General features: G+C 41.6%; 1 protein-coding gene across 1 annotated transcript in view; it reads right to left on the bottom strand.

Moving 5' to 3' along the window:
- The window catches only part of MYH15 (myosin heavy chain 15), a 129,177-nt gene that overhangs the window by 7,836 nt on the left and 104,349 nt on the right, over positions 1 to 16,992 (bottom strand). The window contains exons 33-38 of the mRNA XM_002813322.4: positions 16,528 to 16,643; positions 10,308 to 10,500; positions 9,870 to 10,073; positions 5,270 to 5,395; positions 2,997 to 3,167; positions 182 to 286 (exon numbers count right to left, since the gene is read on the bottom strand). Coding sequence (XP_002813368.4) covers positions 182 to 286; positions 2,997 to 3,167; positions 5,270 to 5,395; positions 9,870 to 10,073; positions 10,308 to 10,500; positions 16,528 to 16,643 — 915 coding nt within the window. The remainder of the gene's footprint in view (positions 1 to 181; positions 287 to 2,996; positions 3,168 to 5,269; positions 5,396 to 9,869; positions 10,074 to 10,307; positions 10,501 to 16,527; positions 16,644 to 16,992) is intronic.

Raw genomic sequence — 16,992 nt, 5'->3', positions numbered from 1 at the left:
ACCGATCCAAACCACTAATAGCACAGGAGCTCTGGGAGGGTGAGTCAGTGTCTACTGCTGAAGGAGAACAAAGATGAAGAGAGAACTGCAGGAGTCCCAGAAGGCCATTTCAGGCTTGAAGGAGTACTTTTCTGCAGGGTAGCGCCCAGCCAGACAAACAGGGAATGGTTTCCTGGAGTACCTGATAGGTCAGCTCTTTGATGCATCGCTCAAGTCTGCGGGCTCCCCTCTGGGCCTCTGCACTGCGATGGATTTCACCCTCCAGTTCACCTTCCAGTTCACGAACCTGCAACCAAAGCGTGACCTCAGACCAGACGCTGCCAGCAAGGCTGGCATTCTATTTGCCAATTGGCACAATCATTTGAAAGAGAGCAAAGTGTCAAGGGAACATGCACACACTGTTTTTGGTGCTTAAACAGGACAGTGTCTCTGGGAAAACTCTCTCACCAAAAGTAAGATCTTTTATGGATTCATAAAAGAACTGTTTAGACTGAAATATGTGAAAGGCTAATTCACACAGATATGAGAAGCTTTTTTCTTGAATTACAAAACCACACCCAAAGTGTATGTATGAATGTATATGTAAGTATAGAGAGTAAGCAACGTGTAGCCCATTTGAAGACTTGGTCAACATACTACCTAATCTTAAGCTGCTTTCCCTATGTTCAGCTCTGACTCTCGAAAGAAATCAGATGCTGAGTTTATGTCACATGTATGTCACCCACAACCCTCCAGTCCTGCTTTGTGGGAGAGCTATCATACAGACGAACTGCCTGCAGCCTTATAGAGTTACACAAACGAGCTTAACATTCATTCAACGCAGGTGCCTACTCCATACCACACCCCAGTGCTAGGAATACAGCAGTGAACAAAACAAACAAAAATCTCTGCCCTGAATTGGCATACGTTCTAATGAGGGGAAGCAGACAGACGAAATAAAGTAAAATGTAGGCTATGTTTGATGGAGGTAAGTGCCATAGAGAAAAACAAGGCAGGAGAGGGAGTAGGGAGTTGATGTTGGCTGCTCCCCCTGCCTGGGGGGCTCTTGCCCAGATATCCTCTTTTCCTGCTTTCTCCTTGACGCCAATGCCACCTTCTCCAAGAGGCCTTCTTGAGGACGGGAAGGCCAGTGCCCTGAGGCAAGAATGTGCCTAGCGCATCTGACCCCACCTCTTACTCCCCACTGGAGCCATTCCTCTCTCCTGTACCTCCTCAGAGAAGTGCAACATGAAGGGAGGGGAGCAAGTATGAGACCTCCTTGTGGATGAAGCCCATTTAAAGCAATTTTGTGACACCTGCCATATAGGAACCTGACGCACAGTTCTGTCTGTCGGGATGTGAGCTCTTACAGGCCCCTCTACTTTTTTTTAAGCACTCCTTAAGAATTTTGTGGGGGGATTAAAGAGATGAAAACACCTTGGGGAAAAACTGCTCTACTAAAGCAAATCCTAGACATCATGTAATTCCACCTGTAAATACTATTGGATATCATTCTAATAGGTAATGATGGTATCATGGTTGTGTCTTTAAGAATATTAACCATAAATCCTTAGTATTATCTGATATTAAGGAGTTCATTGCTGGTCGTTGCTGCTGAGTTATCACTGGTTCTAGGCCATAATAGTGAACAAACAGCAATTGAAAATAAAATCTGGCAATCTTAAAACTGAGTTGGAAAAACCAGTTTCATGTATTTTTTAGGGGAAAAATGCATACCTTTAAATTGTATACCTATATGCCATTTCTCTTATACCAAAAATCTTGGTTCTTATATATGTCATTGGATAAACTTACTGCTAATAGCAATTAAATGTTGGTATTTTGAACTTATAAATGCATGGTTTTTGCCATTCTTTTGTTATTTTGTCCTTATATTGAGGGATGTATGGACAAAACATTATGTTTAAAAGTCAGTGAGAATAATTCTTACTTGTGTATGTTTAATGCCCCCAATTTAATATATCGTTAACTTCATTTGCTTCCATTGGTGTTAAAATTTGAGAGACTGCTGAGTTTTTTTCTTTGACTTAAACTTGTTTTTTTAATTATAAAGTATGCAAATGATTTATATGATTTTCCAATCTAAACAACTAAACAAGGTACATTAGGAATGTCCAACTGTCATCTCTGTGTTATCCTGTTATAGATAGCCATTTTTATTTTTCTGATTTATCCTGTTACCATTTCGTTTTGAAAATATAAGCAAATGTGTACACCCTCATATTCCCCCACTTTCTTGAACAAAAGGGTATACACTTTCCATATTGCCCTCACTGTATGACTGTATGGAAGTACCCAAAATGGACATGGATATTCCATTGTATGGATATACCATAAACGTGCAAAGGTGATACCTTATTTTTTAGAGGCCCTTTTGAACAATCGAATCCTAGTTGAATATTCTTTCCATTCTTGTAGCATTTATCATATGCCTTGTCTGTAGTCATTAAAATTGATTCAATAATTTTACAAATCTTATTTTCAAGATGAGTTATTACTTGTTTTTAAGCTCCCTGAAGGCAGATACTACATTATTTCTGTCAGTCCTTACTGTATCTTCTCTAAGTCTTTCTTGATCATTGATTTAGTTGTTTTCCCTCTCCTTTCTCTGGCTGTCAGAAAATGGGCATTCTCTGCAGAGGAAATAACGGGAGAAAAGGCACAGAGGCAAGACTGCCAGGGGTGTGTTTGGAAACACCAGGTAGCCCTGGAGTGAGAGCCTGGAGCTGGTGAGGTGAGCAGGAAGGGCTGCAATGTTAGTTAGCAAGAGGGAAGGCAGATTTCATCCAGTCCAAGGAAAGTCCTATGTGCTCACCCAAAGTCAAGCAAAGAATGAATGCATATATTGAGATCCGACACTCTTAAAGATCTGAAAGTGCTAAAAGCAAAAGTGATAAAGGGTGTGTGTGTTGGGGGGCAGATCTGGTGTCACATTCCAGGACAAAGAGGTCTTGAATTGGGGACTGTCAAGCCCTCATGATTACCCAGACTCCTACCCTGGATTCTAGTTTCTGGATTTGCTTTCTACTCTCCATCAGGGCCATCTGTTCAGCTTCAGCCAGCCTTTTCTGTAAGTCTGTAATTGTCTGCTCCATATTTTCTCTTGTCCTTTCCAAGTGGGCAATGGTATCTTGCTTCTTCTTCAGTTCTTCTGACAAGTTTGCTGCCTAGGGGGGTAAAAAAAGGGACTGAGCTAGTTCAGCAGTCAATTGATCTTAACATTTTTACCCATGATCTTTAAGTTCCTGGTCTGACTGGCTGCCACGTCTTGCCTCTATGTATGCGATCTCTTCCCATTATAATCTCCCTAACCACTACCACCCTCGAGTTTGTTAACAGTAAGGCAATAGAGACAGCAGTAGCTGCAGGAGAGAACAGGGTAAGGAGTGGTGGAAACAGACCAAAGATGAAGAACCATATGAACATTATTACACAACACTTGTATTAAAAGAAAGATGACCAACTGAAGCAATGGCTTTTAATTGAATAAAGCACTGGGATGATTGATTATTGAATAATGTAACCAGTGTCACATTAATGCACCAGAAAAGATATGGAGAAGTGCCTACAAAAATCTTTTCACATCTCACTTCTATAATTCTGTGATTCACTACACAAACAAGTTTGGCTCCAGGAATTTGGCAGTAACAGATGCTCTCACTGCCAATAATCTGGCATGAAAAAGGTTAATTGTGAAGCCTGCTCTTGGCTTTGGCTATGTGTACAAGGGCTTGGTGTCTCAATGCAATCATTAAGAACTGTTTTGAGAATCTCTAGGTGCATTTAATGTAAGAACATGGCCCTCACAGCCAAAGCTTTCCTGTCTATCAGGTTACCAACCATCTGCAGAATTTAAGTGTGAGACTTCTATGCAGATGGTGAGGGCAAAGAATGAATTACATTCTGTGATGTGGGGTTGGGACTCAGAGCTAAACTGTGGGAGGTTTGGAGGGTGGGGTCAGAGATGAGTTCACTTTTCACCACTGTCAAGAAAATCTTATCAAGGCAAGATTAAGCAGAGAGCATCTTCATAATGTATGATTGCATACGTTTATCAAACAGGAGCAGCTATTTTTATTCCTTTCTACCTGTGTGGATTTTCATAAATGTTACACATATTTGTTCCCTTGGCCATCAAACATCTTCAAGCTTTCACACACCTCATTTTCCTCAGAGATCAGAATACCTGCCTTGATACAAAAGGGATGAGTGATAGGCATGGTTGCCCATTCTTAGAGGGGGCTGGATTCTACAATGATTAGGTGGTTGGGATTTGGTGCAATGGTTTTGTTTAGTTCCCCAAGTGTTAAATAACTTGAGCAAATATAGATACAAGCTCTTCACCTCCTTTGAATTTTAAAGTGACTAATGTAAAATATAATCAAATGTCCTGTCTCCTAGTTTAGCGGGGGAATCTGCTTCCCTTCATGTGGGAGGATCAGGGCTGTTGCATGTGGTTGTGCATTTGATGGGCTGCACAAAAGCTCTTGATGGAGAAGGGGTGAGCAGAGACAGAAACCAACCCCAAACCCCACTCTGCAAGCTCTGGGACCTTCAAAGCTGAATCTGCCACACACAAACCTCCTCCTCCACTAATATATTTTTCCTAGTGGTACCTTCCGCTAACCATGCCCTCTGAGAGAAGTGCTGCATCTGCCCACAGGGGGCGCCCAGAGGGTGGCCTTTTTTCGGTCCCTATGAAGGTGCGCCAAAGCTGGCAGCCAACTCTGAGCTCAACATCATTTAGGAAAATCACTGCCATCAACAACTGGAAAATAAAGAAAGTACAGCAGCCCTGAAACCCTTTTTTACCAACCTGATTTTGCTCGTCAAGCAGTAGTACAGGTTGTAAAAAAAAAATAAGTGAATTAAGCATTCTTTCCAAATCATCATCATAAAACTGTTATAGACCCTAGGAAAAATAGCTTTTTGTAAGGAAACACAGAAAGAATTGTTTCTAGACACTAGATGTATTGATTCACAAATGAAAAGTGGCTTAACCAAAACAAAAGAAGACTCCCGCTTTTATAAGGTTTTGCTTATAGCAATTCAACTGCTCCTTTTCATCACCAGGGTATGTTAGTGGGAGGAGCTAATTGGCCTAATTTTTCAAGATGAGAACGGGGAGGCAGAGAGGTCAGACTAACCTCCTCTTGGCTGTATGGGGAATTAATGGAATACTTTTTGGCTGCAGATGTGCCCCTGCCCCTTGGCCACTGTGCCAGTGAACTCTGGGAGACAGGATTGAGTAGGTGGTCAAGGGACCCACCTCAATGGCTGCCTTCTTGGCCTTCTCTTCTGCATTTTGACACTCCTGCACCACCTCTTCAGCTTCTTTCTGCATCCGGGCAACATCAGCCTCCAGTTTCTTCTTCTGGCTAAGGAGGCTTGTGTTCTAAAGAAAAGCAGCATTCCTATTAGGCAAGTAAAAACCAGCAATGCAAATGCAAGCTGGTCTGTTCAGGACATGCAATGGGAGTCAGCTCTGGCCAGAAGCAAATTGTATTATAGTGAGCCATATTCCCTTAAGCAATGCTCCCAACCCCAAAAGGCTTTTGCCATCAAACTTGAATGGAAGGGATTTCACCCATTAGAAGTTCAAGACTAAAGAGATGGCAGCCTGAATCAGAAGGGAGGAAGGGTATCTAGATAACCTACAAGCCCCAAATGTGTTTGGTTTTCAATGGGTTGAGGAAATGTTTCTCTGCCATTTGCTTTTGGATGTGGTAGAAACAAGTGTTCTAGAGCAGAAGTTGGGATCAATTGCAGACATCTGAAGAGCAGAGGTTGGGGAATAAAAATTGTAACTCCAAGTATGCTGCTCCAGAAACAAACAAAAAAAATCATTCCTCTTCTTTTTCTACTTCCCTTCCTATCTCACTTTACAGTGAGGAGGTGGAGAAAGTAGTTCAGAATAAGCCTCCTCCTCCAGCCCTTAGGTACCCTCATTACCACAGAGGATTCTTTGTGTTCTATGGTTGGTGCTGCCCTAATTCTTTCCTTCCTGAGTTGTGACACTAGAGGCCAAATATCCTTTTGCTGCTATTTGGTCTGTGTTTGAAGCCCAGCTTTTCTGAGGGTGTGAAAACTCACAGTGTACATAAAGGCATAGGTTTTCTATTTTTTTATTTCTTTCACTTTACCCGTTTCACATTCACTTGCCTCTGCCTAGTGCCTTTCTCTGTAGCAGCATGAAGACTTGGAAATAGAAAGATATTCCAGGCCAGGTGTGGTTGCCCATGCCTGTAATCCCAGCACTTTGGGAGGCTGAGGGGGGTGAATCTCCTGAGCTCAGGAGTTTGAGACCAGCCTGGGCAACATGGTGAAATCCCGTCTCTACCAAAACTTTTACCAAAAATAGCTGGGTGTGGTGGCATACAGCTGTGGTCCCAGTTATTCGGGAGGCTGAGGTGAGAGGATTGCTTGAGCCTGGGAGGCGGAGGTTGCAGTGAGCTGAGATTGCACCATTGCAATCCAACCTGAGTGACAGAGTGAGACTCCGTCTCAAAAAAGAAAAATAAAAAATAGAATGATATTCCAGCATCACTGGTTCTATCTATCCCACCTTCACTATGGCATGAAGCATCTTTATCAAGACTGCCATCTTTTGTCCTTATGGAGAGCCAGGCACTGTATGCCTCCAAGATTTCCAGTGCCATGGCCTGAGAGATGGGGTGGAAATAAGTTGTATTTTCCTGAAGTGTTTTTTGGATGCTCACAGCACAGACTCCATAGAAACCATTTCTTTGTAGAGGAAGGTACAAGTACAAATACTAATTTGTTTGTACATAGAATCATTTAAAATTTGCTAGGCAGACAAGGGTTTAAATCTGTAAACTGAATTACTCTCTAATTTTTTTTTTCTTTTTTTTTTTTTTTAGGAGAAAGGGAGTTAGGGAGTGTTTTGCAGAAAGGTAATCTAGGTTGTCACAGCTCAGGTTTGAAAAAGGCACTTGTAATCAGTCAAAGATAAGTTTAGCCTCATATGTTAGTCCTAGGCTAGAGATATGGAAATGCAGGAGGTAGCTAAGAAGGCTCCCTAAAAGGTTCAGTATGTTTTGCTTGATAATGTTCTAGTAACTGCAAGGTGCCCCAGCGTGGTTTAGGTTGGGGAGAGGTCCTTGTGAATAATATCACCTAGACCAGTGCTGGTCAAAGGGTAGTCTTTCTATGAGCAGTAGCACCTGAGAACATGTTCACTTTCTAGGTCCCATTGCAGAGCTTCTGATTTAGTGGATCTGGGGTGAGATCTGAGAATTTACATTTTTGTGTTAGGGATTCTTATATGTACGCATCAAGTTTCAGAAACTCTGCCCTAGAGACCAGGTCTCCTCTACCTAATTTTCTTCTTCCCCAAATCCTCTCCTCTCTATGCATGCTTTTTCTCTAGCTGATCCTCATCTCTCTCTAGGCTAGTGATTTTGCATCATATTGGATCCCACTGGTGCATTATCATGTATGATATGCATGGCAAATGATTTGTTACCAATAGCAATTAAGTACTATAGACCAGCGGTCCCCAATCCTTTTGGTTTCATGGAAGAAAATTTTTCCACAGACCAGGTAGCGGGGTTGGGTGGGGAGATGGTTTGGGGATGAAACTGTTCCACCTCAGATTATGAGGCATTAGATTCTCCTAAGGAGCATGCAACCTACATCTCTCACATGAGCAGTTCACAAGAGCATTTGCACTCCTATGAGAATCTAGTGCTGCTGCTGATCTCACAGGAGGCAAAGCTCACTCCCCTGCAGCTTACCTCCTGCTGTGCAGCCCAGTTCTTAACAGGCCCCAGACCTGTACTGGTCTGTGGCCCGGGGATTGGGAACCCTTGCTCTAGACAGTGGATGAGTTATTTTTTTTAAAAAGTCTGTAGTCTATTTTATAAGAATCCAACTCATTGGATTTAAACTTTCTTGAAGGAGAAAAAAAAAATGTTTGAGTTAGCCTGTTGGGAATTATCTATAACCTACAGACTATTTGTTCTATACCACATGGTACCCAGATGGGATTGTGTCATACACATGGACACAAAAGTCAAACTGTAGGCACAAACTAATTACAACATCTTTCGACAGGCACATTTCTGGTTTATACTTTCTTTTATCCAGTATTTTTCAGAAGGGGGAAAATTGGCATTCTGGAAGGGGCAGTTCCTTGGGATTATCCTTCACCTTGAAGGAGTTTTGGTATCTCTGGATCCTACTCACTAAATGCCAGTGGTATTTCCCAGTCACTGTGGCAACCAAAATGATCCCACAGACATTTCTAAATACCCCAGAGTGTAGCAGTTCTGCCCCTAGGTGCTTTAATCTGTCCTTCACAATAATCACCACAGTAAAATTTCCTAAAATGCAAATCTGATAACTTCACTCTTAGCTACTCAAAATTCTTCAGTGGATCCTCCATGAGCTGCAAGATAAAATTCAAACTCCATCACTCTCAGGCTCAGGGTCCCTGGTGACCTGGCCCCACCTATCTCAGCATGATTTCTGATCCTTCTGGCTACCCACCCAATATTCTAGCATGTGAATTTCCCTTAGAATCCTAAACTCCTTCCCCCTGCCCCCATGCCTCTGCCCTTGACTTTCCTCTCTATCTGGCTGGCTTCTTACATGTCCTTCATGACTCAGATGAAGCATACTGTGCATGTACCTAACTCTCGGATTGTCAAGGAAGGCATTCTGTAGGGGTGTGCTTGCTATATCTTTATACTCTTAGCAATGTACTACAATTGCTTAGTTCAATCTTCATTTTTTTAGGACAGTGGAGACATTCTGTGTCTATACCATCCATACCAGTCCAGGTTATGGTGGGGGTGCCCTATAAACACTTATCACACAACCCATTTACTATAGATGTTTGTCCCAGAAACTATGGCTTCTTCTGATTCTAGGAGAAGGAGAAGGATCTAAGAATTATTGCTTCATGTCACTTACATAACCTTCCATTAGAAGCCAGAGTCCAGACAGTGTATCATATTTGTCAGCAGCCACTCAGAATTGTTAGGGCTTTCCTGGCTCCAAGGCAGGAGCATTGTTTTTATCCTGGGATGCTGGGAAAGCACATGGCTTAGAGAGAGCAGGAGAACCAGGAGCAGGAGTGGTTCTGGAACATTAGGGAATGTTCATCCCTCCCTCCCCAGCATCCTGGCTGTGGATGCCCTAACAATCCATTCTTCTGGCATAAGGCTTATTGTTATGGGTTGAATTTTGTCTCATACACACACAAAAAGATATGTTGAAGTCCTAACCCCTAATTTATCAGAATGTGACCTTATTTGGAAATAGGGTCTTATTTTGTTTAAAAGGAAGCTGGAAAAAAGGGAGGCAGGGGGATAAATGAGTTAAAATGAGGCCATTAGTGTGGACCTTAATCAAATATGACTGGTACCCCTATAAAATGTGGCAATTTGGACAGCAACAGACCCTCGCAGAGGGAAGATGCTGTGAAGACACAGGGAGAACACCATGTGAAGGCGGAAGGTTAGAGTGATGCATCCATAAGCCAAGGAATGGCAAAGATTGCCAGTAAGCCACCAGAAATTAGGAAGGGGCAAGGAAGGATTTCCCTACAGGTTTCAGAGAGAGCATGGCCCGACTGACACTTTGATTGCAGGCTTCCAACCTCCAGGAATGCGAGAAAATAAACTTCCGTTGCTTTACGCTACCCTGTTTGTGGTACTTTGTTATGGCAGCCTGAGGGAAATAACATACTTGGGAACAAATGAAGAGTATGACCATGGCTTTGCTTCACAGGCACATCCAAGACTTAACAGGGCGACTGTGCATAGTCCAAGGCCGCCCCAAGTGTGGGAACCACTGCCTTCAACCAACTGGCCCAGCTAATAGGGAGAGTATATGGGCCCCACCTGGGTATAGAAAAGATTGATTCTTTCTGTTGCTTCCAGGAGCTCTTCTTCTGATAGCCTGCGGCCACGCTCTGTCTGCTCTTGCAAGGACCTTAGATCCTCTAGTTCAGACTGAAGAAGAGAGTTGCGCCGCTCAGCCACAGCCACCTGCTCCTTCAGATCACTGTTCAGTTGTGTGCTGTCATCCAGCTGCATTTGAAGGTCCTGGGAGAGAAAAGATGGGCCTGGAGTACAGATCCCTCTAAGTTCAACATAGACTATGCACCTACACATGCATGATCTGACCATGTATTTAGACATAAGCATGCTCCTTCTCTCTGGAAAGATTAGATTTGTTGTCCTCATCTTTATTGCTGAACACAATCTGTTGCTTAGTTTGCTTCCATAAGCAGAAACATTTTCCACCCCTCCCTACTCCATCTTACAGTTTTAAAATACCTTGATTTGAATCTGAAGCTGGCCCAGGGATTTGGTTGCCTCTGACACCTGCCGGTTGGCACAGCTAAGCTGGAGTTCCATCTCATTGAGGTCCTCTTCCATCTTCTTCTTCAGCCGGGTAGCCTCAATTCTGCTCTTAGCTTCAGAATCCAGACTAGACTGCAGGGAGTCAATGGTACACTGCTGTTTCCTTCTAATTTGAAATAACATTTGGAGTGGGGAAATGACACATCCAAATTAATCAAATTCACCTGCTATGTTTAAAACAGTACAAGAAACAGAAAAAAAAATAAAATCCAAGATAAATTTTAGGTAACTAACAAAATGAGTCTAAGCGCTTTTATTTTAAAAACAGAGAGAATGAGAAGTTAGGTTAGTGAGTATATGTCCACCATAATGGACTAAGTAAGGTTTCCGGACCAACTTCCCTGAAGAATCCAGGAAAATACAAGAAGCTTTTCAAGGTTCCTGTGAGGCAGCTTTAGTCTTATCTGATATCCCATAAAGGATGATCTAGGGCAAGTGCCTGGGTTTCCTGTGGTGGCTAAGGATGAAGGAAGGATGCTTTTTCAGACAGCCATAATATTTCAACTACTTTCAATGGTGAAAAATGTCTGAACAAGGCAAGAAAAAGCCACTCAGGTTGGAACAATTCCTGAGATGCAGCAATACTGCTATAGTAGCCTGGAGACACAACTCTCCTAGAACAAAATGGTTATCTTTCTCTAGGAGTTTGAGAGTACACCCAAGGATTGGCTGAGACAACCAATTGTGTGATATTGAATTACTTTAACACTTTAAATTCCTTCCTAAGAACAAAAACTAGAGCTAAAAATTTATTTGCAAAGTGACAGAAGACAATAGCTATGTGTTTAGGAAGGCCATAAAAAAATAAAAAATTGGGAGAATCCATGGGAATTTTTATTTCCCAAACGGTTTGTAGTTAGTTTGGGACTATGTGACTAGATTCTGGTAAATGCACCGTGGGGAGTAATGAAGTTTACCATTCCAGTGCTGGCCCATAGAAATGTTCACTTGTGAGATCCTGCACTCTCCCTTCCCCCTTTCTACCAAACTGAGTCACAAGATGGAAAGAACCTGGGTCTTTCAACGACTTTGAATGTTATTGACCCACTCTTCATCCTACCTCACAATGGCCTCAAACATAGACAAAAATAAATTTCTATTTCTTTTAAGTCACCAAGATTTGGTGGTTGTTAGGACAGTTTAACTGCTGTAATTGACACATGCCCTGTTAAGCTCAATTCATGAAACAGGGACCTGGTGCTGGACAGATAATAGAGAACAGAGAAGGCAAAAGCCTTTCTATTCTTCTTTCTCATAGAGCCTGTCTGCACAAATTAGATTAGATCAGAATTAGATTCCATGTTGAATTGTCATCAAGCCAGTGTCCTAAGCTCTGTGAGGTCGATCAAGAAGGCATACAGGCCGGGCGCAGTGGCTCACACCTGTAATCCCAGCACTTTGGGAGGCTGAGGTGGGCAGATCGAGACCAGCCTGGCCAACATGGTGAAATCCCGTCTCTACTAAAAATACAAATATTAGCCAGGCATAGCTGCATGCGTCTGTAGTCCCAGCTACTTGGGAAGCTGAGGCAGGAGAATCACTTGAACCCAGAAGGCAGAGGTTGCAGTGAGCCAAGTTCATACCACTGCACTCCAGCCTGGGTGACAAAGCAAGACTCTTGTCTCAAAAAAAGTAAAAAAGAAGGCATACGGCCTACAGGGGGAAGAGAAAGGTCAGAGCTTGAAATTGGTTGACAGGTAGAGGTGCTACTTTTCGTAACCCCCATTCTGCCCATTGGTGAGGGAGGCCTCAGAAGCAATTATGGAAATGTATAGAAAATAACTCTGTCTGGCTCCAGAGCCCAATGTGAGCACCTGTCCTCTGCCAACTCCATCTCCTTGGTCCTCACAAGCTGAGGTTGGTATCTCATGCCTGTCCTTAGGCTCTGGGCTTTTGTCCAGCTTCCAGATCAGAATCCTATAGGGATCCCAGTAGGTAAAGTTAATATGGACTTTTAGGGACTGCATTATGTCCCCCCCAAAATTCATATGTTCTTGCCCTAACCCCCAAGACTTCAGAATATGACTATATTTGGAGATAGGGCCTTTAAAGATGTAATTAAGATTAAATGAGGCTGTTAGGATGGGGCCCTAATCCAATGGGACTAGTTAGCGTCCTTATAAGAAGAGGAAGAGACACAGGGATGCATGTGCACAGAGGAAAGAACAGATGAGGATGCAGTGAAAATGTGACCATCTGCAAGCCAAGGAGGGGCATCGGGAGAAACCAAACCTGCAAACACTTTGATCTTGAAGCTTTAGTCTCCAGAGCTGTAAGGAAATACATTTCTGCTGTTGAAGCCACCCATCTGTGCATTTTGTTATGACAGCCATAGTAAACCAATACAGAGATGCTCACACTCCACATCACAAAAATCTGACACTTATCTGTCCTACATTGGGAAACTCATTTTTGCCACAGCTGACTCTCCTTACACAGGAACACTGAAGCATCCCCAGCCTGGTGTCAAAATCCTCTGTACAGAAATACATTCTACTTAAGCAGACAAACTGCATGTTTCAAACTGCACTTTTCCCACAGTTGTTTATGAAACTTCATGAGTGCCTGCAGACAAGTAAAAAGTGAGATGGTTTAAGAGGCATGGGTATAATACAGTCCTGGAGAATGGCTGCTAGACAATCAACACGTTTCATACAGAGTCAAGAAATCTTTAAAATGAAAACTCCCTCAAGTACATTCTTTAAGAAAAATGATGCATTCAGGACCAAGGGCAATATAGGAAGAAGTACATTCTTTTTCCTAAAATGTGAAATACAATTTAAAAAACCAAATGCAAAGAAAAATCAAGATGATAGAACTTGGAAGAGCTAATGATTTTAAATCATTAGCTCAGCATTTAAATCATTGACAGTGCAATAGGTCATTTATTTCCCTTACAATATTGCTAATCTATGTCAGAGAAATAAGGGATTTTTTTCTTAATCCAAATACGTATGAGCCAGCTTTAAAATAATTAACAAGTTATTTTGCTACTATGTCTGAGTTTAAGGTTCTAATTTTCAAAGAAACTCGAAAATATTTTACTTAGAAGTGGGAAAAGATTTGAGCATATTCTGGCAGAGATTCACTCAGACAATAAAAGAAACCAAGTCAGATGGTGTATATAAATTAAGACCACGTGGCAAAGTCTGACATGACTGAGTTCAGAGGAGTGGACTTTACAGAAGGAACATTACTATATACCTGGGGCTCTACACCAGGGTTGGGAAAACTATGGGCTGTGGGCCAAATCCCACCATGCCCATTTATTTCCTATTCTCTATGGCTGTTTTCAACCTACAACTACAGTGTTAAGTAGTTGCCACATCTCTGTGGCAAACAAAACATGTAGCTAGCAAAGCATTTAACATCTGACCCTTTAGAGAAAAAGCTTGCCTAGCCTTTCAGTCAGTGATCAACCCAAAACAAACAAATGCAGTACAATAGAATAAAGAATTTCAGTGTATCATTCCCAAAAACATCTCTCTGGGTGTGTCTGGGAGAGCAGAATAGAGCTCAGAAAGACCATGCTGTGGACCAGTATGATGACTCTCGCATTTCAACATTCCCTCCAATCAGAGAATTCCCTGAAGATGCAGGATGCCCCTGACCAACCTGCTGTCAGCTCAGTCTTGGGCCATGCAGTAGGGCTTGACTAACATGGCAATTATGGCAATGAGTTGGCCTTCAAGCTGGCCTTGTTTCCTCTGTCTAATAAGATGGGAAGATCAAAGCCAGCTACCAGCTCTTCTTCTCCTTCCATCAGTGACTGCATCGTCACCTCCCTACCTCTACCTATGTCAACTATAACATTATTTATTTATTATAGAAATAAATAGAATACCCTATCATCCAAAAATGTCTATGAAGCCCTGACTAGAATTTGAGGCACAGTGTCTGGTGAACATTAAGCACTCCAATATCTGTTGAACAAGTGAAACATATCACACACATACCAGCTGCTTGTACTTTTCACCCCCAACAGGCCTCCAGGCTGGGCTCATTCAGAATCAGGCCTCACCAGAGTGGAAGACATGGCTTGGCAGCAGAGAATGAGTTGAATGAGTTACCCAGTTTGCTGTACTATCATGGTTTTGCCTTTGCCTGTGGGTCTCTTTCTCTTGCTTTCTTGGTCCCTTTAACTTACTTACCAGGTCCTGTCTTCTTGGGCACCTTCTGTTTCTGTGGAGTTAATGATGGGCTATATGGGCATAGGACCTTGAACCTGATCTTGCCCTCAGGCAATATTTTCCTTGTTCTATAACTTCCCTGGCTTATCATTATTGCTTGGAATCTTGTGTTTGGCTTTTTTTTTTTTTTTCTCCTGGCATTCTATTCAGTTTCCTTAAGATGCCCTTGCTAGCCCCAAAGTCAAACTATCAGATTAAACCTTGGCATTTTGGTACAATCTGTGCTCAGAGCAGAAAGGATCTGGGCTGGTATTTGTGATATTTTCTAAGATAAGCTCATCTTTTCTTTCTGGATCTACCTATTATAGTTATTATGAATCATTAACTAAAATTTATGAATAGCTCACCCCCCTGCCTCCAGTCCGCTCCTTCTTTTCTCAGCTCCTCATGGCTCATGCTTATTCTTCAGTTCTTTCTTCTTCCAGCCCTAGCTCTTTGGATCTCTGGCTTTTTTTCACACTAAGATTATTATAATTGGTGAACTGCTCTACGACATTCAGATGTAGCTGACGAGACACAGGCTCTCTGAGGATTCATTTCTCCTCAGCTGGGTTTATTTATAGGCACAGGTCTGATATTACTTGAAATCAGTGTTATTTGTTGCTTTTTTTTTTATCTGCACAAGGAGACATTCATTTTTATTCCTTGTGGAAAGAAGTAGGGCGAATATCAAGGCCCAGGGTTTTTGCCCTTCATCAAAAAAATTCTTTTAGACACTGACTCAGAACCTCTTAAGTAGATCAGAATTCCTCGCCACAGTCAGTCCTATAGAAGAAAATGCCAGTGAGTGAGAGCAAAGATAACTCAAAGCACATAGAAGGCCAAATTTGGCTTGACACCCTCATTAAAAAATTGACCCCCTTGGGAGTTTTATCTAAAAATGGGCTATGGGAAAGAGGTCAGTTCAATTGAACATGTTAACAGGGTTTTTTTTCTTTTTCTTAAAAAAAGACTGTTTAACAAATACATTGAAAGTAAGTTGCCAGTTGAATCTCAGGCTCAAATGATTTTTCTTGCTGACATATGGCATTGACTTAAGGGAACAGATTAGATAATATAATCATCGTTAATTCCATGTGTTTATAATTGTGCCTTTGATCTACAGCGTGTGAAGTGCTTTGCCAACATCAGCCTACTGATCTTCCTCACCACCTTCTGTGACATGTAGGGGCTGCTTTTATCCCCTCACTTCACTGAGAAGCTAAGAAGTGGAATGTCTAAAGTCATCAGCTTGTTATGACAAAGCTAAGAAAAAATTCTGCAACCCATGAGTCCTGTCTAATTCAGTTTCCTGACTATTAAGACTCAGCTGCTTTAACAAGGATTCAATAAGCAGCTTAGCTCTTGGCTTCTGCTCCTCTTCAAACAAATGGCTACAGGTACAGGCAAGGGGTATGTGAAAACTTCACTCTGGTCTGAAAGTACAGCACTGAATTTTTTAATTTTTTAATTTTTTTCTCCATGGCTCAGCATTTTCAGTCAATTTCTTAATGCCCAAGAACGTGGCATCATAGGGACACGCAGAGAGTATGCACAGTCCTTATACATATAGTCATTTATTTGGTGTTATCTTGAGTCTCACATGACAGTAGAAGCTCCTCAAATATAAGAAAATTATAAAATCTGGCAATAATTGTATATAGATAGCTAGTAAGCTCACCACTATTGATATAAAGGAATATCTGTACACAATTGTGTATAAAGGGATATCCAATTGTATATAAAGGAATATCTATACACAATTGTGTATAAAGTGATATCTAATTGTGTATAAAGGAATATCTATACACGATTATAGATATTGTATATAAAATATATAATATAGAGTTACACTAAGTTTCTTTGGTAATGCTCCAACAGGGGCCATAAAAGCAGCCAGACATAATGAGCTCTGTTTAGTCAAGGATTCAGAAATTGTTACACATCAAAATCATCTTAAATACCTAAAATTTTCTATTTCTTCATCTTTCTCTGAAAGCTTTCTTTCAAGTTCTGCTTTAGCTTCCAAGAGTTCAAGCTGGAAACGAAGAATCTTGCTTTCATTACGTTCCAGGGCTCCCTGGAATACATAAATCAAAAGCATTAAATGAAGTCCACTTTTAGACAAAATTGTATTTTTTTCCCCAAAACATATGTCGCTAATGTAGCTCTCTTAGAGTTACTGGGAGAGATATAGGTTCAAGTCAGGTCCCTAGAGATTGCAACACAGTGAGACAAGCAACTGCTTTCATTTGTCATTTCACTTATAGATTTGACATTCTTAGGTCTTTCAGCTGTAGCTCCAGAACTAGAATTTTAAAGCCTATTTTAAAATAGAAAATTTCACTCTTGTCTGTGACTATATTTAAACTTTTTAATGTATTACCCTTGACTTTTTCTAACATATTCCAACTTTGGGATAAATTTTA

The sequence above is a fragment of the Pongo abelii genome, chromosome 2 (genome assembly GCF_028885655.2).
Source record: "Pongo abelii isolate AG06213 chromosome 2, NHGRI_mPonAbe1-v2.0_pri, whole genome shotgun sequence".
Lineage (NCBI taxonomy): Eukaryota > Metazoa > Chordata > Mammalia > Primates > Hominidae > Pongo > Pongo abelii.
Note: the sequence above shows the minus strand (reverse complement) of the source record. Positions and strands in the feature narration are given on the sequence as shown.